Consider the following 22,133-nt stretch of genomic DNA (forward strand, 5'->3'; position numbering starts at 1 on the left):
TTGTTGGACATTTAAGTAATGATATATCTTTAAAGAGAATAATGCTCTCTGCTTGAGGAGTTCATACAGATTGACCCCAGATGAAATTTGCCATTAATAAAACCATTCATCATATAGATTAAAATTCTCTATTCCTTAGTAACTAGACAGGAAAAAAGCCACAGCACATGAAGATTTTTTTAGTGGTATTGTTCATTAGCTATACTCTTATATTTATCCTATAAGAAACTTGAGTTAAGAATCTCAGAGAACTAAAAGGCTTAGTTGATATAAAGTTTGATTTCGTAGGCCCTTAAATCAATTAATAATGGAAATATGTTTTTTTGAATTCTCTTTAATCATTCTAGAGGTGTAATCGAATAATTACATTTTTAATTATTCTTTAGGTTCCTATTTCCCGAGCTTCCTGAAGAAGGCAGCACAATTCCTCTTTCTGCTCCTCTGCCGACTGAAAGGAAATCATTTTGCACTGGGAAGTCAGATTCAAGATCTGAATCTCCAGAGCCAGGGTAAATACAGCTGGGTGGAGACAGTGAAGAAAGTTGGGGGATCAGATGACCTTATCCAGACAGTCCTAGGGAAAAGATTTTTTCCTCTGTCTCAGTGTCCTCATTTCTAAAATGATGTGGTTAGATTAGATGATCCCTGAGTTTCCTTTAAGCCCTTTAATTCTATTGACCATACCCTAGGAAAGTGCAACCACAAATGACAGGGCACATGTAAACATCATGTAGGCCTAGCATAATACAGAGAAAGCAGCTTCAAAATGGAAATGAAGTAGATTTTTCAGTTAGATTTTGAGTTGATGAATTCATAAGTGCTTTGAGACAAAAATCTGGGCCATAGTGAGCTCCTCATGTCAATTCCATATGTGAAGAGTAGAGTAACCCTACAGAGATTCCTTTGCTCAAATTTCCCATCTTTGCTTTTGACTTTTAGAAAATGAAGCTCTATCTCTGATTCTGTATTCAACTTTAACATTGATGCTTCTCTCTTCCCATTCCAATCTTTGTAGTTATGTGGTAACAAGTTCTGGATTACTGCTTCCTGTGCTACTACCTCGACTCTACCCTCCACTGTTTATGCTTTATGCCTTGGATAATGATCGTGAGGAAGACATTTACTGGGAATGTGTTCTGCGACTAAATAAGCAGCCAGATATTGCTCTTCTGGGCTTTCTTGGGGTACAGAGGTAAGTGCAGTAGTTATGTGGTAGAATCAAATGGTTTTAATTTAATATGCAAACAACATCAGGAATTTGGGCACTTTGATATCTAATTACATACATGAGGCCTAAAGTTTGTGTACTTCTCTGTCTTATTAAGCAAGATAGTGATATTTAATAATCTTTATTTCTGAGATTTTTGCAGATGAGTATAAAACCTGCTTATTCTTTTGAATGTTTTTTAATCTTATTTTTTTCATATATAAATCAAATATTAGTTATCCTGCCTGATATTTTATAATTCTTTAAAGTGAAATATATATTTTATATTTAATGTAAAAGTTTTAGAGGTATTCTTTTAGTTGTAGGGCATTGTTTCTTTATATTCCAGGGGAGTACTAAGTGATTATGTTTCCTCCCCAACAATTATATACCTGTTCTAACAAAAAGAGAGAATAAACCTGAAAAAAAAAAAAAAAATCTAAATAAAAGTGAAGAACCTAAAAAAAGGTAATTTTTTTCCCAGTGGAATAACTTAATAATTAAAATGAGATTAAGCTCAGTGAACGTAAGTTTTGGCCAATAATTGGGACTATCTCTAATATGTAGGGTTTTCAAAGTATACAATAACAAATTATTTAGAAATATGATAGAAACTCTTCAATCATTTCTAGAATAATTTTAAAATTTAAACAAAGTAAGCAAAAAACAAAAAAACATAACCAACCTGTGGAACAGTTATTTTTAATGGTGATAGGGGAGCCAATACAACCATCAACTGTTTTTATGGAACTTTTATCTACCATAAGTAACAACTTTGTATTAACAATTTATGGATTCCATCGTAGGAAATTTTGGCCAGTGACCTTGTCAGTCCTTGGAGAGAGTAAAAAGGTATAGTAGATTTTTGTTCTCTCAGCAAATATGTTTTTCTTTAGTAGGAAGAAATCTTTTTTTTTTTTTTTGAAATCTTTCATTTCATTTTGATAGAACATTATTCAAGCATGTGTTAGCATCATTTATTTACTGAACACCTGGACCCTGCCATCAGTATCCTTTTTTTAGTTGTTATTGCAAAAGACACTTTTCTCTTTGCCTTTCATCAATTTTCGTTTTGCAGATTTTGCCAACCACGAAAGATGCTTGTTTTGCCTCGGCAGTAGAATGCCTACAGCAGATCAGGTAATCTCTGACTTGCTGAAAAATTAACATAAAGTAACAGTCTGTTAAGTTGTTACTGAGATCTTAACTTTACCAAAACTCTAAGGGTTCCTTTCTTGACTGTTGGTATCAAACTCAACCTCGAGATCAGAAAGGCTCTTTTAGACTTTTGGGTTATCTCTTCACTTATAAGACCTTTGCACTACAAAGGTGATGGAGATAAATTACCCAGATAAATAAATTATCCAGAAATTTATTTATATAATTATATCTTCAGCCAAATGGAAATTAACCTAACTTCTCACTCGGAGTAGAATGTATATTAGAAAAATAAGATTCCACATGGGTAAGAAGAGACGAAATATGACTTTGTGAATTATTCCATGTAAACCATAGTCAGTTGGAGGCTTCTTTTCTTAAAAAACCGTAGGAATTCGAAGGTTATCTCTTCCAACAGCCCATTAGGTCTGATGTGTCCAAATTAAGGCACCTAAATTCCAGGTGAGAATATTGTAAAAAAATAAATATCACCATGATTAACAGCAATACTGTAATATTCTTGCATCAATGCCAAAGATGTACTATGTTGATAATGGGGTATATGGGAAAAGTGTGCCAAAAGTATGCTATGGGCCATGGTTGGTGGTAATAATCTGATGATATTATCTCATAATCTATAACAAATATTCTACCACAGTGTGGTATAATGGTGAAGGGGTATTGCATGGGAGTTCTACACATGTGCATGATTGTTTTGTTAAGTTCCCAGTTTCTGTAATAAAAATGAAATAAAATTTAAAAAATATCAAATGGATCTATTAAGAATATAAGCTGTCTTTTTGTCTTTCTCTTATATCAGCACAACATTTACCCCATCAGACAAACTTAAGGTCATCCAACAGACTTTTGAGGAGATCTCTCAGAGTGTCCTGGCAGCACTCCAGGAAGACTTCCTGTGGTCCATGGATGACTTGTTTCCTGTTTTCTTATATGTGGTGCTACGGGCCAGGTGACCAATCTTTCTGACTTTAATATTAGTGACTACTTTTAACAAATGAGCTAATGGTAGGCATCTGCTCCCTACTAGAAAATGTCCATTTCTATTAACCCATTCAACTATGGTGTTAACGTTTATTGATATGTGTGTTCTTTTTCTCCCCACCCTCCCACAACCTGTCAGATAGATTGAAAAGGGAGATGGATATGTAAGTGGAAATAAATCCTTATCTTTTCCTCTTCGGGGCAGGATTAGGAATCTAGGCTCTGAGGTACACCTCATTGAGGATCTAATGGACCCATATCTTCAGCATGGAGAACAGGGTATAATGTTTACCACCTTGAAGGTGAGTATAGATAATATTCAGTAATTTTTATCTTAAAATCTGGCCTTCATTTGCCATATTATAAATCTGTCACTAGCCACTTTCTTTATATAAAAGCTCAACACAGACATTAAATGCTTTAGAGAATTTTGATACTTTAAAACACGATAATACAATATTATAAGGAAGGTAGGAAATAGGCTCCATAGTCAGTCTGTTATTCAAGATACTAAAAGCAAGTTATTCACCACCCAGTATGCCCTACAAATTAATCGTTCAAATTGTTATAAATGCTTATAAACATTGATCACCTGTACAATAATTGTAACCCTAGAAAAGAAACAAAGGGTTCTTAGTGTCCAAAAAGTATCCACCAGTAACTATTTATTGAAACTAAGATGAAAACCACAGATGAAAGTATATAAATAATGAATTTGAATTGTATTTTCTTTTATTCCTTTGTGTTTACTTTAACCAATGTGTACAAATGAGGTTTTCTGATCCAGGTGTCCTCTAAGGATTGGTAGAAGTCATTTCATTTCCCCACCTTGATTTTCTTGGAATTTGGCAGAATCACTCTGAAGTTTGTTGGAAAAACAATGGGTTGAGAATGGTAAAACACTTCTGAAAAAAAGAGGAGGAAAAGTAAACTCACTCACTTAGCAAAATATTATAAAATTAAAGTAATTAAGATAAAATAGTATTTAACTGTTACCGAGATAGACAAATACTTGAACAGAAGGGATAGCCCCTATATAGGCACTATTATAAGTAAAATCTTGCATAAGAAAATGGAAACATTCAAACACAAAAATGAGAAGATGATTATTTAATTAATGAAACAACAAAGTATTGGGATAACTTATTAGCAGTTTTGGTGGTATCATCTTATCCCACATAGCAAATGATAATACTTCAAAAGGTGTACATATACAGAAAGAAAGATAAAATGAGAAAAACTAGAATTTTCTAGTTTTCTAATGTCAGATTTCTGGCCTGGGATTAACTTTTTTAACTTCTTAACTAAAACATCATTAACATTTGAAAAAGGGGGCAGGGGTGCCAGGGAACATATTGGTCACAAATATGACTTGGCAGTACTAGTGTAAGCATTATGTGGAGAGCATCTCTAAACAAATCACTAAGGAAGAAACAGAATTAATAAATTTATACACAGAAAAATGCTCAACCTCACTGGAAATTTAAACAAGGTGCCATTTTGTGTCTGTTAAATTAAAAAAAATATTCTTAAATTATACCCAGTGCTAGTGGGATCATAGTGAAATCAGTATTATTCCCACATTGCTGATAATGGGGTAAGTAGCTCTTTTGGAAAGCAATTGTTGCTAACATACACATCAGTAACATCAAAAATGTTCATGTACCTTGATTTAGTAATCCTACTCCACAGGATTTATCCTAAGGAATTAAATTAAAGAAAGAAAATATAATATATTATCTGGATGAGGCGTTAGTTGTAGTGTGAGTAATTCCGAAGCTTGGCTCCTTTCAGAATTTCCTTGTGTGTTTATTAAAATGCATTCTTGGGTCTTGGAAATTCTGACACACTAGGTCTGGGATGGTTGCAATTGTTCTGGTATACCTTTTATTGATGGGGAAAAAACCACATTGGGCATCTTCAAATGCCCAGTCAATAATAGCTAAGCAAATTGTGATATTTCTACTAATGAAGAATATTATACAGCTTATGAAAAGTTTTCTTTATAGAGTTATAGGAAAAATGTACAAAATTGTATCTGTACTGATTATAACTAAACAAAACAATAGACATTGAATAGGGGGACTGAAAGAGAACAGAGAAAAATGAAAGCAAACTGAATTTGTTGGGCTATCAGTATTGATAAGGGATTTTCTTGCATTAGTTCTATGTTCATGGTTATGGTTATGTAATTTCTTTAAAAGTAAATTTAAAATTGTTTTGAACTTTTTTCAGGCATGTTACTACCAGATCCAGCGTGAAAAACTTAATTAGACAGCATAACAGCTTGAAAACTGGATTATCTACTATAGAGTGCTATAGCACCATCTGGAGTCTTCCTGCAGTGGCAAAAAGAGCCGTGCTGAAACTAGAAAGGACGTTGTATTATTTGAGTTGTTACTTCTGAGTCGCCTTACTAATGGTCAGACCCCTGAACCCAGGACACAAACACTGTATAGCTTAAAGGGAGGATTGAAAAAGAGGTAGAAATCAGATTAGATCAAGTCTTGGCCTGTGTTAAGTTCCAAAAATGTCATACTTCAGTTTTAATAAAGAGGATATCCCTTCCTACAGTAAAGGGTATGTCAGCTACATAAAGTTGTAAGAAAAGTTCTTAGTATAACTTCTTACATTATAGAAGTTGATGAATGTTTGCCTGAATCCATCTGCAGTTATCCCAGATCCCTTTGCAAGGAGCAGGTTCTACTTGAAACTAAGTAGCCACACTATGCCTTCCTTGAAATCATGTGTGCATCATGCTTCTTTGCTGAGGGAGGGGGAAAAGGAACTTACAGACTGCAGTTTTAACTTTTTATAAGCTATTCATGATGAGAAAGTTTCTATGCAGTGACTGCCATACCCTGACTACAAAACATGGAATTTATCCAAATAGGAGTCTTCTGCCTCCTACTTAGAACATAGGAATTTTGCTCTTGCTTTCTTATTGTGCTACAGAGAGTGAATACACTGGAATTCAAACACTGACTCTGGGCTGCTGTGGAACCTCATTCATCCATGTGCAAAAACGCTGTATTCTGAGAGCCTGAAAAGCTTTTGCACACAGCTTGGGTTTTGGAGCCGGTCTAAAGATTGGGAATATACAGAAGGAAAGAACTCATCCATCCCTCACCTAGTGTTGCGGTTCTTCCCTATACCTCATGCTGAAATCACAGAGGGGAAGAAAAAGGAAACAAGCTTTGGCTTTTCCCATCTTAAAAGTATTGTGACACCCAAAATTTCAGTGTTTTGCTTTTTAAAAAATGTCCTGTTGTGTTTTAAAGTTGTTGGTTTTCATTGTACAAGTAACACTAGTAGATGTTTTGAATAATATAGGTGCTTTTCTTCATCTCATCTCCTACACTCCACAGTGGGCATGTGGAGTGTCCCCCTGACTTACATTAAGTGACTCAGCAGATGTTAATTGATTTTGAAAAAGGATCATGGTTTCTGCTCTACTTTATAATCAAGATAAGTGTTTATTAAAATACTGTTTCGGAATGTTGGCTGTAATGTAGCAGCAATTTTCATAATAAAATACATTCATCTTTATGTGGTTTTATGACTGCAGAAGGAATGACACAGGGCAGCCTAAAAAATTAAAGGAAACCCAGCTTAGCATTACTTTTGCCCACATTGTAATCAGTGTCTCTTTATATTGGTCTCAGAGGCCCCTCTGGGATTCTAGAGATATCTCTTTAAAATAATGAAAACTAATAATTATAGCATCTGGCAAGTAACTAACTTTCTGAACCTGGTAACCCTAGGACAAGAGTCTTAAAATAAATCTAGGGAAACAGATGTGGCTCAACCAATTGAGCTACCATCTACCATATGGGAGGTCCAGGGTTTGATGCCCAAGGCCTCCTGGTGAGGGCAAGCTGGCCCATGCAGAGTGCCGGCCCACATGGGAATACTGCCTTGCGCAGGAGTGCCACCCTTTGTGGGGTTGCTGCCCAGCATGGGAAAGCCGCCCCATGCAGGACTGTCAGCCGACACTGAGAGCTGGTGCAGGAGAGAAAATAAGAAGACATAGAAGAACGGGGACTTGTGGTGGCACAAGAAAATAACTGCCTCTCTCCCACTCTGGAAGGTGCCAGGATTGGTTCCTGAATCCAGCGAATTAGAATACAAGCAAACACAGAAGAACACACAGCAAATGGACAGAGACAGAGAGCAAACAATGGGGAACTGGGGGGGTGGGGATAAATAAGTCTTCAAAAAAAAAATAGATCTATTATTTCTTTGAAGAAAAAGTATATTTTGATAGTAACTTTCTTTTCTCCTAAACAAATTTGGGAAGAGTGAGGACTTAAATTCTGGTAAGAAGTATTAGACATTAGTTAATTCTCTTCCATTTGTACATGATATGTCTTAAGACATATCCTCTCATTACTGCTTTCTCCCAGAACATGCTTTCCTGCTACGGAGAAGGAATCAACACTTAAACATTAGTTTATGTTAAACACTTTGCATTTCCATTGGGGGCTGTTTTGACTTTCTGAACTTGGGAAAAAGATACACACATGCACATACAACACATATATAGTAAGGCTGGTAAAGGCAAATTTACTGATAATGCTCATCTTTGAACCCCTTTAAGAGAAGCAAACAGGAATAATATGTAGAAATGAGATCCACTGGGAAATTTTCAAACAATGGTGGGTGGTCTTAAATTCTAAGAAAAGCATGAAAATTTAGCCTTTTGTTTGAGCCACGAATGAAACTGTCCAGTTACTTTAAGGTTCTTCATACAGTTTGTTATTTATCCTATTCAGATAGCATTTGAATATCTTATTCAGATATTGAAATTATAAATTTTCAGTTAATTCTCTTGGGGAAAAATCCTAAACCTCCAGGCCAGTCTGTAAATACCTGCTATTCATAAAGCAGTTTACAGAAATCTCTGCCATGTATGATGAACGCTCAGCAGCCCTGACAGGCAGATAGAGGAACTACCAGAGCAACTATTTTTGATGGACCTCATTATTATTTGCTGAAGAAACTCCCATCATTTTCTCACCATACTGTGAGAAAATATGTAGGGTTAATAGGTAGGCTTCTCAGATATCCCACAATTTTTCTTTATGTTAAAGATGCTACCTTCTGTTGTAGGGTGTCTGTTATCCTGAAATAATCAACAAAAATGTTAACCTTTTAGCCTTAACTAATCGCTGGCAATTTGTGAGAAAATACTAAAATGAAGGTTGAAAATGTTAAAAATTACACTTTTCTACGGAAGTAATGCTCAGGATTTGTGACAGTGAGACACTGAGTAATTTAGTAGTTAGCGTGGTTTAGGATTAAAACAAAGAGGATGTGTCCAGCTTTAATCTGGAACAGTAAGGTGACTTTGGCAACTAATAGCCCAGGTTACTGTCTACTAAAGCTGTTTTCCGGGATAGGAGCAGTGCTGTTTGTTTGCAGTGTTGCAGGTAAGAGACCCTGCCACTTGACCTCCAGTTACCAGAAGCTATCTCCTATAAATATCTAACCCTCTGTCAGCTTTTAACAGCTGAAGAAGTAACTCCCCCGTAACCTTATCCTCCTAATGGTTAACTTCAAAGTAACCCCAATTATATGGAGAATTTTATGACTTTGAAAGAGCAGGCTTTGAGAAGCCGCTTCTTAAGTCTGGAAATAGTGAGTTGTCAGGGAGACTGAGTAAAATTGTGCATTGGTCCTAGTCCTAATCAACAGCAGGAAGGCAGCCGTTTTGTATAGGCCATTTATCATCAAGTTTTCAAATCTTCCAGGCTTTATCTAGTAGAAAATATCTTTTTGAAATGTATAGTAGGGTTAGGGAATTGTGGCATTTAATAATGATTACTACATTTTTTGAAGTTTATGGAAATAACTGATTTTTAGGGTAATTCTTAAGACAAATACCTTAGGAGTCTGAAAATACTAATGCATCTTCTAAAGTAAGGACAAAACTGGCCATCTTTCCTGTATTAAATGGTCTAGAATTTCATATGTATGGGTATTTACTTCAGTCTCAGTCAAGAATTCTCATTCTTAAGACAGCAAAAACAGTCATGAAAAGGAAGAAACTTCAGTCTTCCATGATGAATATGTTAAAGTATTTTGCCAGGCTCTACTGTCTTTCAGAACTAATTATGGAAACAAAAGAGGAAAGCTTGATTTTGCTACTTGTTAACTCTATTGCATTCCACTTTGAATCTCAGATTCCTTATCTCTAAACTGATGGTTGCATTTAAGTATTTCTAAGATCCCTTTCAGCTGTGGCTGCTTTTTTTTTTTTTTTTTCCTTTTTAGCACTTCCAATATGATTTTATTAACTTATTTAGATTAACTTGGGGAGATAAGAGAGTGTTAGGGAACTCTAAGAACCAACTGCAACATTGGTTCCCAAAGAGTTCATTTCTTTTTTCTTTTTTTAAAATATACATTTTTAAAAAGATACTCGGATTATATAAATGTTACATAAAAATATAGGGGACTCCCATATGCCCCGATCCCTACACCTCCCACATTTTCCCATGTTAACTACCTCCTTCATGAATGCCATACATTAGTTACAATCGAGGAACACATTTTGGAGCATTGCCACTAAGCATGGATTATAGTTTACTTTGTTAGTTTACACTCTGTCCACATTTTTGTAGGTTATGGCAAGATCTGTAATGGCCTGTATCTGTCATTGTAAATGTCATTCAGGACAATTTCCAAGTCCTGAAAATGCCCAGTATTTCACCTGTTTTTCCCTCTCCCTGCCCTCAGAACCTCCAGGGACCACTGTCTCCACATCAATGATATAATTTCTTCCATTGCTAGAATCACAATAAGTCCATAGTACAACACCAGTAAGTCTACTTTAGTTCATGGTTCATCTCCCAATCCTGAGGATTCTAATTGAGAAGGGGCTTCAATCCCATGGGGCAGATGGATGGGGCTCTCTTGCTTGCAGTTGTAGACGTGGTTCCTTGGGATGGCTTTTAATGTTCAGTAAGGAAGGAAGTTGAAGTCAGCATAACCAGGCAGAAGTAAGTGTAGGAGAGGAAGGGCACAGTTCTCTGGAGTTCAGCTGCCTTTCTCCTCGTGTAGAAATGTCCCTGCTGCTAGAGAACCCCTTGGGGGAAGTTATCAGCCTATGTTTCCTACTACTTCCATATCTTGACCTCCCATTTCTCTACCCCTTCTGGACAACAAGCAAAAATCTCAAGTGCTTACTGTGACCCAGGCTCTGTTCTCAGTGCTGAGGCTACAGCAGTGAACAAGACAAGCACGGATACTGTTCTCCAGACCCTTTGCAGACATTACACTGGAGACAGACACTGAACAAGGAAATGGATAGGACATAGTAATAAGTACTATGAGGATGATAAATTGCAACCATTTTCTTAGCTACCTGGAGGGAGAGAGAACAATTGTCTGGGGTTTCTGTCTGTGAATTTGTCATGAAACCCTGAGAATAACCAGGCAAGCACAATTGTTAGAATTTGCTTAAGCTATGGAAATGAAAATTAATCTTTATGGCCTCAGTGGCTGAAACGTTTGGCCAAAAGGAACCTTTGGAATTTATGAATTATCTACATGGTGCTGGAGTTGGCTGAGATTTATTATAGAAGCTATTTTCATCATTAAAATTCACTCAAAAACCCACAATTTGTAAAGCTCCCATGTAGTAAACTCATCTCAAGAATCTATAGTTTCTAGTGCTGCATTTGCTGAATGGATAGGCCTAGTTCAGTACACTGTTCAGTACACTGTCAATTTAAATATGGAAGGAATGTGGTTCAACTTACCATGTGCAAAATGATTGACTTGTTTAATCTGTATTGCTTCATCAAGAATGTATGATTTGTGAATGATATGTCTCCCTATCAGGGTAACAGATTTTAAAAGGTTCCCTGAATATAATGGCTTGAAATCAGACCCATCTGTTTGCTCTGACTTTCTAGCAGGCACCCATCTCCTTTTCCATCCCTTACACTGGACGGGTTCCTAGACTTTCTAGGAAGCAAGGTGAGTCATATATGCAACTATTGTGCTAAATGATTCAATAGAGTCTCATAAAGCAGAAATAGGAAAAGGCATGATTTAATCTGACTGGGCAGGGTGGGCGGTGATGGGACAAGGCTGTTAATATCAAGTGTTTTGTAGAATCTAGCAAACTACATTACTTCAGTGTGACTGGAAAATAATGTAGCTGGAAAAGTGGAGATGGAGCCACAAAGGTCATGAAGAGCCTTGAATACCACAGTAGAGCTGGCAAGTTAGACTACAATCCCAAAGCAAGGTGCAACCAGGAAAAGTTTTGGAGTTGGCGACTGAGTGATAAGTGTCTCCACCAGACCGTAAGCTCTGCAAGGCCAGGACTGGATATGTCTTGCTCTCTAGTTCATCCCAAAAAATTACCCTTAACAGGTGGGCAATAGATATTTGTTTTAGTTTTTTTTAAGTGTAGAAACAAAAATATTTATAGAGAACAATACAAAATTATGAGGTCAAGGTGATTTTTAAAATATTTTTATCACAGATATTTTCAAACATAGACAAATGCAGATAGCATAGTCTGCTGAACACCCACACATCACCCCACAGCAACGATGACCAAGTCTGTGCTTGTTCACTATGCCCCACGCTTTCTTTTTTCTATAGTATTAAAACAAACTTTAGACACAATTTTACCCATAAATATGGTATCATTGCCAGATAAAGACTTCATTTTCTATGTAACCATGATGCTGTTTCCAAATTTAACAAAATTAACTATCATTCCTTATCTAATATGCTATTCATGTTAAAATTTCTCTGATCTATTTCTCCTTCAAATAACTTACAAGATTATTTAGACTATAAAAATATAGATGTAGATTGGAGGAGAATAAGAAAAATTTAAGGGAAACGGACTTTGGCCCAGTGGTTAGGGCGTCCGTCTACCACATGGGAGGTCCGCGGTTCAAACCCCGGGCCTCCTTGACCCGTGTGGAGCTGGCCCATGCGCAGTGCTGATGCGCAGAAAGGAGTGCTGTGCCACGCAGAGGTGTCCCCCGCATAGGGGAGCCCCACGCGCAAGGAGTGCACCCGTAAGGAGAGCCGCCCAGCGCGAAAGAAAGTGCAGCCTGCCCAGGAATGGCGCCGCCCACACTTCCTGTCCAGCTGACAACAACAGAAGCGGACAAAGAAACGACGCAGCAAAAAGACACAGAAGGCAGACAACTGGGGGAGGGGAGGGGAATTAAATAAATAAAAATCTTTAAAAAACAAAAAACAAAAAAAAGAAATTTAAAACATTTGGGCTGTAGGATCAAACCCTTTGAGATTTTTCTCTCATATTATTTTTTACCAAAATAAAAGTGCTCACCAGTACCTACTATCTGGAAAGTGTTTTTCAAGCCAACACTACATGAACACAGATGTGCCATCTTCATGATTAGAATACCACCCCAAAAATTTATTTTATTTGATACATTTCCTTCCCTCAACGTCTAAAATTTTGTAACAGCTTCCCATGTGGCTCTTAGCACCTTAGAATTTAGAGATAACATAATAACCATCTGTTTGGTTTGGTTTGGTTTTCTAGATAGACCTTGTAGGCTCAACCTTAACAATCTGATTAGATTCTAGACAGGAGGTTCTCCACCCTATCAAATTCAATGCTCCAGTTTCTAACAACTAATTTGAAATGCTCCTTTTTTTCTTTAAAAAAAGGGGGGTGGGGTCCTGATTTATAATTCATTATCCAGCTATAGCAAATGCTGTCAGCACCCTGCCCGTATGCTCTTGGTTTTACCGTTTTGGTGCAGTCAGGAACAGCTTCCAACTGCCAGCACCTCCACTTGCTGTCTGAAGGCATGCATGCAGCACACTGGAAGGGCCAGGGGAATTAACACACACTGGGAACACTCCTCAACCAATGACTGACAGCACTGGCATAGAAACACCCCCAGCCCACTGCCTCTTGAAATCCCTTGGGCTTACGCTCTAGTTGCCCAGTGTTTACTTGCTTGGTAACACACATTTTACTGCCTTCCTTCCCATCCCTCTCTCAATTGCCTAGAATCTGCAGCTGTTTCCTGGGATCATCTCCCAGATAAATTGCCTGCCCCAGAATCCTTGCTGGTCTGACCCTGGGGGTCTCAAACTAAGACACTTACACCTAACTTTAAAATATATATATATGTTCTAATGATTATAACAAGGAGAAATTAGAAAACGTAGTTGGTACTAAGGCATTGTGTATTTCAATATGTAAATATGAGACATCCCTACACCAAAAGATATTATGAAGTAACAGGTGTTTGCATCTGCACCAGGGATGCAACAGCTTTGGAGGCAGGTACAGATACAGATAGCAGATACAGGTAGATCTGTATCTGTTACAGGTACAGAGGTACAGGTACAGACACTGACAGCCATGCAATATAGTGAAACCCTAAATACCACGAGCAGTGGAACCATACATAGCATGATTTTCTGAAATGGTGAACAACCTGGTAAAGTTCCAAGCAAAACAAAGTAAAATCATTCTTCCATTTACATGGTAGTAGCATTCCAGAAAAATTCAGTGTGTATGCACTGCATGTTTAAATAATATTTATTGTAGCAATTATTAAATTAAAATTATTATTACAATAATTTTAATGATTTTAAAAGTGAGGAGCAGATATGGTTCAAGCAGTTGAGTGCCCACCTCCCATATGGGAGGTCCTGGTTTGGTTCCCAGTGCCTACTAAAGAAAAAACAAACAGATAACACAAACAATAGGCACAAACAATGAGCAAACAGAAAAAATTTTCCTTGGGGGACGATTTTTAAATTGTTTATATTAATAATTAATATATTAAAACTGTGCAAGAAGACTTGGGTTCTAGGCTCATATATTTATAAAGAAGGATTTTTTCCCCAGCAACATGAAAGTCTGGTGGGACATGTAAAAGTTACATGAGGTATGAGGTGATTTCTCATTGTGAAGGGTGACTTCTGGAAAATGTCCTTAAAGAGAAGTTGGCGTGTTCCCTTTGCTCATTTTCTTTTTTTTTTTTTAAAGATTTATTTATTTCTCTCCCCTTCCCCTCCCCCCCCTTGTCTGCTTTCTGTGTCCATTTGCTGTGTGTTCTTCTGCATCCACTTGTGTTGTCAGGCGGCAGCGGGAAACGGTGTCTCTTTTTTGTTGCATCATTTTGCTGCATCAGCTGTCTGTGTGTGCAGCACTACTCCTGGGCAAGCTGTGCTTTTTTCTCACAGCGCGGCTCTCCTTGCAGGGCACACTCCTTGCAAGTGGGGCACCCCTATGCGGGGGACACCCCTGCGTGGCATGGCACTCCTTGCATGCAGCAGCACTGCATGTGGGCCAGTTCACCACACGGGTCATGAGGCTCTGGGTATCGAACCCTGGACCCTCTATATGGTAGGCAGACGCTCTATCAGTTGAGCCATGTCCGCTTCCCATGCTCTTGTTTTCTTAATCCCTTGTCCATCCTGCTCACCAAAATGTAGATGTGATGGCTGGAGCTGGAGCAACCATCTTGAAGCAGGAAGAGGAGAAGTATACCACACCCAGGTACAGCTGTGAGCTGAAAGGAGCCTGCTTCCTGAGAACTTCACAGAGCAAGGCAGCCCTGTCAGCCCTGGTCTCTATCTCTGTACTTTTACATGAGCAAAAATAAACTTCTTAATATCTTGTTAAGACACTGTTATTTTGGGTTTCTGTTTCTTGAAACTAAACCTAACCTAACACTATGGACAATACATGCAGTTGATAATGTTTATGAATTCCAAAATAGAAATTGGATTATGTTTGTAAACTGGTCTGTCCCTCTGGGTATTATTAGATTGTATTAGATCCAGAGGTTTCACATTTACTTGATTAGATAATGATTAAGGCTTTGATTAGGTCATGTCATAGGATGTTGCCTCCCTGCCCTTTTGGTGAGTGGGGACTCACAGAGAAAAGACATGGCAGAGAACAGAGTTTGGAGTTTTGATCCTGGATCCTGGGAAGTAAAGACATAAAGAAGAAGAGAGAGAGAAGGCTCAATTGGACGCAGCAGAGGCCCCAGGAAGAGAGACGAGCCGTTTGCCTGTACAGCTGTACTTGTGGAGAGAGGCAAAACCCAGAGAGCCTCGTAATCTATAGCTGACCTTGTGGAGAAACCAGAGTAGCTGAGTCCAGACAGAAATGAGCCCCAGGAAGGGAGGAACTCAGGAAGCCTGAGCCCTTGCAGATGTCGGCAGCCATCTTGCTGCAACATGTGGCAACAGACTTTGGTGAGGGAAGTAACTTACGCTTTATGGTCTGGTAACTGTAAGCTTCTACCCCAAATAAATACCCTTTATAAATGTCAACAGGTTTCTGGTATTTTGCATCAACACCCCTTTGGCTAGTACACACCCTAAGAGTATGCCTCAGCAGTAGCCCATAACTCCTGTAATTATAATCAGAGCTATGAGGAACTTTAGGGTACAATGAGAGGGAATGGGTGCCTAAGTGGAATACAGCCAGGGAGGTCAGATCTGAATGATGGGATAAACTCAGCTAGGCAAAGAGGTGGAAGATAGATCAATACAACACGATTTGACCCTCGTTTTTTATTTAAAAAGGAGGGATCATTTTATGAAATAATTTTCACCTTCACACAGCTGGTGATGGTTAATTCAGATAGAGAGTATGCTCCTCAAAGACAAGACTATGTTTTATTTGATGTGTATTCCAGTGTTTGACTTGCTCAGTACATGCTGGTGAAAATATAACCTGCTAAGGGCTGTATGGGCAGCATGGTTGAGTAAGCTATGTGCTGTTTATTGCTTCCTAGCTCTGAATTCCTTCTGGAAGCTCAGGCAGGGAGGATGATACAGTCAGACAAAGGAGCAGATCCACCAGACAAGAAGGACATGAAGCTGTCAACAGCAACCAATCCAGAGAATGGTATGTGCCACCAGTCTTCCTTTTCTAGACCCCCAAAGCCTTATAATATGAGCCTGAATTTGTGATCAAATGAATGGACAGAAATTCTAGCAGAGTTATTGCAGTTCTATCAAGGAACATGTACACTTTTGAGCTCAGAACTACATCTATTAGTGATAAGTCTGCAAGAAATTTTCAAGGCAAGTAGGAAAGAAATTGACATGTTGGGTTCAGAACCTTCTTTTCTACCCCACACTGTCTTAGGTACAACTTAGAACACTTCATAATTAAAGATATCACTGCAGGGAATAGAGTTTCCATGAAAATATTTGTCAACATACCAAATATTATTTAAAATTTGTTTAGTCCTTTCTTTGTTCAGTGGAATCCTGAGATTTGTATTAAAAAAACACAATGGGAGTTAGTTTTCAGAAACACTTTCAGCAAGAATTTTCATGAGTAAAGACAAACGCCTCCTTGTTTGAGTTAAAGAGGGAGGATCCAGAAAATAACTAGCTTTTAATTTTATAACAAACAAAAGCCTGGTAAGATAGAGGAGGGGAAGGCAATCATTTTATTGCTTTCATAATATCCGACATCTGGGTTTCAAGATAGTTAGATGACTCTCCCAAGTTCACGTAGTAAATTACAGAACAGGTCTTCAGCCAAAACTTCATACATGGGAAGCAGGTGCTCAAACCACTGAGCTACAACCTCTCCCCAAACTGGAGCTTTTGACCCTAAACTCAGTGTTGTTTGCTCTCCTCATGAGGACTTCAAGCACGCCCTCACTGTCTGAGTTGCCTTTCACATTTACACCTGCCTTTCTTCCCACCCCCACCTGCCACTCCCTCTCGGCCTTTTCCTTTTTCCAGGTCTCTCCCAAATCCTGAGACTTGTGTTGCAGGAGCTGAGCCTGTTCTACAGCCGAGACGTGAGTGGAGTGTGTCTCTTATATGATCTCCTCCATTCCCCATGGCTGCAGGCTCTGCTGAAGGTGAGTGCTCCGTTGCTTCCAAGTGCTTACCCAACGGTGTCGCTGTCAGTTGGTGGGAAATTTCAACTTGGAAAAAGCTCTTAAGAGGCATTCCTCATAGAAGAATGACACAAACTTTTTAGGAAGGGATTAAGGTGGACAAGAATACAGCAGCCCCTCTCTTGTCTTCCCCCGATTCTTTTTCTTCTAGAGGTCCCTCGGAATCACAAGGCAGCTACCCAAACTGGCCACCCTTAACTGCATTCTGCAGCTCCTTCTTTGTCCGGGAAGTGAACTCAGGAAAATAAAAATTCTTAAAAATATATTATCCCCTCTTTATTTTTTTTAGTCAGAAAATGAGATGTCTGCAGTCCTGTTTAGACATTTTAAACTTACCTTATACTGAAGATGTAATTAAAAAAAAATTGGTAAAATTCCATGCACTATATGCTAGCACCTACAATCTGGCTATAATTTCGTTCCGCTGAACAATGTTCTTATTGAGAAAGATCCTTTTGACAATTCTTTTGGTACATGTGTGCTTCCTTCATTTGTGTGTGAAATATGGTCAGTTTTATGAGGCATGTTAATAGCACATTCTTTAAAATAAGGGAAAATATCAACATCTTTAGCATGAACAAAGTCCTCCTCATTGTACTTGAGTTAAATCACCTGATATCCACGAGGAATTTTTTTCTCCTTGGGGTCAGCTAGGACAGGAGTTTTCCTTTTGTTAAGTGTGGCCTCGCCCACTACGGGTAGGCTGTTGGTGCCTCGCGCTCCCTCATCCCTTCATCATTTCCTGGCCAACCCGTCAGCTGGCCCTGAGGTGGAGCAGTGAGGCAGAGCTAGAGAAGGGGGCCGAGGTGGCCTCTCGGGCCTCATTTCTCCATCTGTAAGAGACACTAGATTGCTAAAATAAAATGCAGGTCTGCATTGCTGAGTTAGGCAGGCCTAGATCTAGGTAGGAAAAAAAATTCCTAAGGGTCAACAGAGACATAGTTGATTTTTTTTAAACTGGAGAATTAGGAAAAGGAGAAGCTCAAAAGATTGGAGTAGACAGCTAAGATGGAGTTGAAGAAGGACAACCACCACACCATGGAGCCTAGAGTGATTACAACTGAAAATGGGAGGATTGCATCCAGCGTCCATGTGGAATTTGAGCCTCCTCTTGACATAGAGGTGCAATGGACACAACCAATCCAATGTCCACATAGAAGAGGTGGTATTGGATTGAGAAAAGTGGACATGGTGGACGATGGGTATGGGGAAAGGCAGGAAGAGATGAGAGGTGGAGGTGTCTTTGGGACATGGAGCTGCCCTGGATGGTGCTTCAGAGGCAATCACCGGACATTGTAAATCCTCACAGGGCCCACTGGATGGAATGGAGGAGAGTATGGGCCATGATGTGGACCATTGACTATGAGGTGCAGAGGTGCCCAAAGATGTACTTACCAAATCCAATGGATGTGTCATGATGATGGGAACGAGTGTTTTGGGGGGGAGAGGGGGGGGGTGGGGGAGTGGGGTTGAATGGGACCTCACATATATATTTTTGATGTAATATTATTACAAAGTCAATAAAAAAAAAAAGAAAGAAAGAACAGACAACCAGGGGAGGGGGGGGAAATTAAATAAATAAATAAATAAATAAATAAATAAATAAATAAATAAAAAGAAAATTATTCTTACCACTTTTAAAAAAAAAAAAAAAAAAAAAAAGATTGGAATAGAGTACCAGTGAGTATAGAGGGCGTTTCTGGCCTCCTGTTGGGACCCTTTGCTGGACACTGGGCCTCACAGCACAAGCCCTGTGCGGTTGCCCTGCTCACGGGTCCTCAGGGTCTCTGGCCCCAAACATCCCCCCTCTGAGATCCCCTGTGCACTTAATCTTCAAGTCCCTGTAGGTCTCGGTCCCAGAAACTCCTACCCTTGCTTAGTTTAACGAGAGTAAAAACCTGAGTTTCTTGGTATCAGTGAAATCACTTTTAAAGATCAATTTCCAGTGGTAGCCAATAATTAAGCCTTTGAAGCATTAGAACCACCAGACTTGAGTTCATTTCTCATTGACAACTAGAGACACACCTTATTAAAGACAAACACATTATCCTGTTCAGTTGTAGGTGCAGCTACCCAGGTTGTTTCTTCTCTTTGAGAGCCTTAAACCTAAAATGTTAATCATCCTGTCATCTTTATACCATTCTCCCACCCTTTTGCAGGTTTATGATTGCCTCCAGGAATGTAAAGAAAAGAAACCAATTCCCACCACGGCCCACGCACAGGCATTATCCTATGAGGTAGGGTGATTTGTAATTCACAGAACAGTAGAGATAAAGCGAAGACATTTTTTTCTAGCAGTGCTAGTTTAAGCAAGTTAAAGGTTCTAATGGAAAATATTTATGATTATGCATCTAATAAGTGTTTTTAATTCAGCTTTAATATAAGGGAAAAAACTGGCATGCTAGTTAACTGGCATCCCCAAATTAAAATATAAAAATACCATTTCTAGTCTCTTTTTCTTTTCTAAACTTTGGACTCGGTTATTACTATTAATATAGAACACAGTTATGTCTCTAGCCTAGACCTTTTTCCTGAATGCTAAATGGATATATCCCACTGCCTCCTCCGCATCTTACTTGGATTTTTAATGGACATCTCAAACTTCACATATCCCAAACCCAGCACCTGATCTTTTCTCCCCAAACCCACTTCTCTCGCAGCCTTTTCTAGCTCAGTAATGACACCTACCTTTTTTCAGTTTCTCAGGCCAAAACCTTTGGGGTCATCTTTCACTCTCTTTCTCTCATGCCCCACAGCCAATCTGGTGGCAAATATTGTCGACTTTGCCTTAAAAATACAACCAGAGTCTCACCATCTCCGTTGTACCACCTAAGAGAAGAGCCAACACCATCTCTTCCATAGATGATTACAACAGAGCCTCCTACCTCGTCTCCCGTTTCTGCCCTTGTCCCCATATAGTCTCAAAACAGCAACCAGGGAGAACTTCTTCAAAGCTGGCAGGTCACGTCATTTCTCTGCTCGAACTCTTCCAGTGATTTCCCATGTGATTCAGAGTAAACATCAAAGTCCTTACAGAGCCACACATAACCTGGCTCCTATTACCTCTTTGACTTCACACCCACTACTCTTTCCCTTGCTCACTCTGCTCTGGCTATTATTGCGTCTTTGCAGTTCAATCTACCAGGCATGCTCCATCCACAGGCTCTGTGTATTTTCTTTTCCCTCTGCATATTACACTCTTGCCCTCATATCCACATTATTTGATCCCTTATGTCCTTCCAGTCTCCACTCAATGTCACCTTCTCAGGAAGGCTTTTCCAGTCACCCCATCTAAAATTGCAACCCCTCATAGCACTCCCTATCTTGGTTTATTTTTCCTCTTAACTCTTCTTGCCATCAAAACTATTTATGTATTTTATTTATTATTTACTTCCTCACTAGAATATAAACCCTATAAGAATGGGAATTTTTGTTTACTTGTTCACTGCTGTATTTGTATTACCTAAAGTATCGTCTGATACATAGTAGGTAGTCAATAAATATTTGTTGAGTGCATGACTACATAACCCATTTTATTAATTGGCCAAATCATATTAAAAGAAATAGGAAAAAAAAGCTATTCTACTTTCAACTGCAGTAATAACTCAAATAGTTCTGTCGTTCCAAAGGAAAACACACACGTGATATTTTATTAAGTTATAATCATAGTGAATAGAGATTTAGCTTTGTAAGCTGCTTGTTTTCATTTCATTGTGTGTAATGCTCTATTTTTTGCTGAAGATTTTCAGCATTGATTAACATCCTGAGAGGTCTCATGTCTGTTAGACAGCAGGTCTACACATAAACCACAGCAAAGAGATAAGAATTTATACCGTTTTGCACTTAATTTTTATTGAAACAAACATTAAAACTGCTAATCAAATAATAAGTCTTGGAATAGAAATTAGTATTCCATTTTCAAGTTGAAGAATGGAACATCCCTTGGAATTAAGCTACCTGAGTTCTTCAGATACTTTGAATTTGTACCTAGAGAAACTCAGGCAGCTTAATTTACCTATTAAGCATTCATATTAGCAAAGAGCTAATTTAGAGGCACTGGAGAAGTGCCTTGCATGTATGCTGTTAGGAAATTGGGTTAGTTCCTCCACAAGTCTGTGTTGTGCCAGGAATGGGGAACTGAGACTTAGGTCTCCCCCAAAACTTGGATTCTGCCAATAAGAAAGTTTCATGAATAAGGAGGTATGCCAGGCCCTGACTTTAAAGATGACAAAGAAGTCTTTGATAACCACTTTTATTAGGTAAACACCAGGTATGTCAGTATATTTGTCATCCACTTCTTGGTGAGGTTTACTAGGTGATGAAGACTTTTTGAAAATTCTCGTAATACATGATTTTCCATCAACCAGGTAGTGGATCTGTTATGTAGAACCCCTAATTCTCCTGAGATCCAAGAGCTGAGACAAATCCTCCAGGATCCACACTTTAAGGCAAGTGCTTGTTAAGACAAGATATGCCCAGATATTTGTAACGTACCATAGAATGATGATTCACTCTATGAGGGAGAACATGAAGACCATTTCAATTATGGGACAGAAACCTGCCTCTTAGTACTAATGGATTTTGAGATCAGTTTATCAACAAATTAAAACACTGAGAGAATGTCTGCATTTAGAGCAATCAAAAGGTTAATATTAGCTGTCAAATATCCTCAATAGCACAAACTACCTGGAGAATGTCCTTTAGTTCCAACTAAATTCTGTCCTCCAACCTCAGGCAGTGGTATGGAACGACAGCTTCCCTGCCCTGTGAAATGGAAACTTAGTGTTGCCAGGTATCAAGGAACTCTATGATCTGAATCCTTAACCAGGGCACTACTTTTTCTTATTCAATCTTATATG

General features: G+C 38.6%; 2 protein-coding genes and 1 long non-coding RNA gene across 12 annotated transcripts in view; 2 read left to right on the forward strand and 1 right to left on the reverse strand.

The window, feature by feature from the left end:
* Nucleotides 1–6,916, forward strand: part of ALS2 (alsin Rho guanine nucleotide exchange factor ALS2) — an 88,530-nt gene extending 81,614 nt beyond the window's left edge. For all 10 annotated transcript variants that reach the window (XM_004458880.5, XM_004458882.5, XM_071216186.1 and 7 more), the window contains 7 exons: nt 387–509; nt 1,016–1,192; nt 2,014–2,059; nt 2,286–2,347; nt 3,186–3,335; nt 3,573–3,669; nt 5,603–6,916. In XM_004458880.5, coding sequence (XP_004458937.1) covers nt 387–509; nt 1,016–1,192; nt 2,014–2,059; nt 2,286–2,347; nt 3,186–3,335; nt 3,573–3,669; nt 5,603–5,641 — 694 coding nt within the window. In that variant the 3' untranslated portion in view covers nt 5,642–6,916. The remainder of the gene's footprint in view (nt 1–386; nt 510–1,015; nt 1,193–2,013; nt 2,060–2,285; nt 2,348–3,185; nt 3,336–3,572; nt 3,670–5,602) is intronic.
* Nucleotides 3,931–20,263, reverse strand: LOC131279157 (uncharacterized). Its single transcript, XR_009186506.2, has 3 exons — nt 20,160–20,263; nt 19,963–20,061; nt 3,931–4,272 (listed from the first exon to the last, which is right to left on the reverse strand). It is a non-coding gene; the product is annotated as an uncharacterized lncRNA (long non-coding RNA).
* The window catches only part of MPP4 (MAGUK p55 scaffold protein 4), a 36,098-nt gene continuing 30,145 nt past the window's right edge, over nt 16,181–22,133 (forward strand). The window contains exons 1-4 of the mRNA XM_004458886.5: nt 16,181–16,259; nt 17,114–17,235; nt 19,434–19,511; nt 21,642–21,722. Of these exons, the coding sequence (XP_004458943.2) occupies nt 16,181–16,259; nt 17,114–17,235; nt 19,434–19,511; nt 21,642–21,722 (360 nt within the window). The remainder of the gene's footprint in view (nt 16,260–17,113; nt 17,236–19,433; nt 19,512–21,641; nt 21,723–22,133) is intronic.

The sequence above is a fragment of the Dasypus novemcinctus genome, chromosome 7, assembly GCF_030445035.2.
Source record: "Dasypus novemcinctus isolate mDasNov1 chromosome 7, mDasNov1.1.hap2, whole genome shotgun sequence".
Taxonomy (NCBI): domain Eukaryota; kingdom Metazoa; phylum Chordata; class Mammalia; order Cingulata; family Dasypodidae; genus Dasypus; species Dasypus novemcinctus.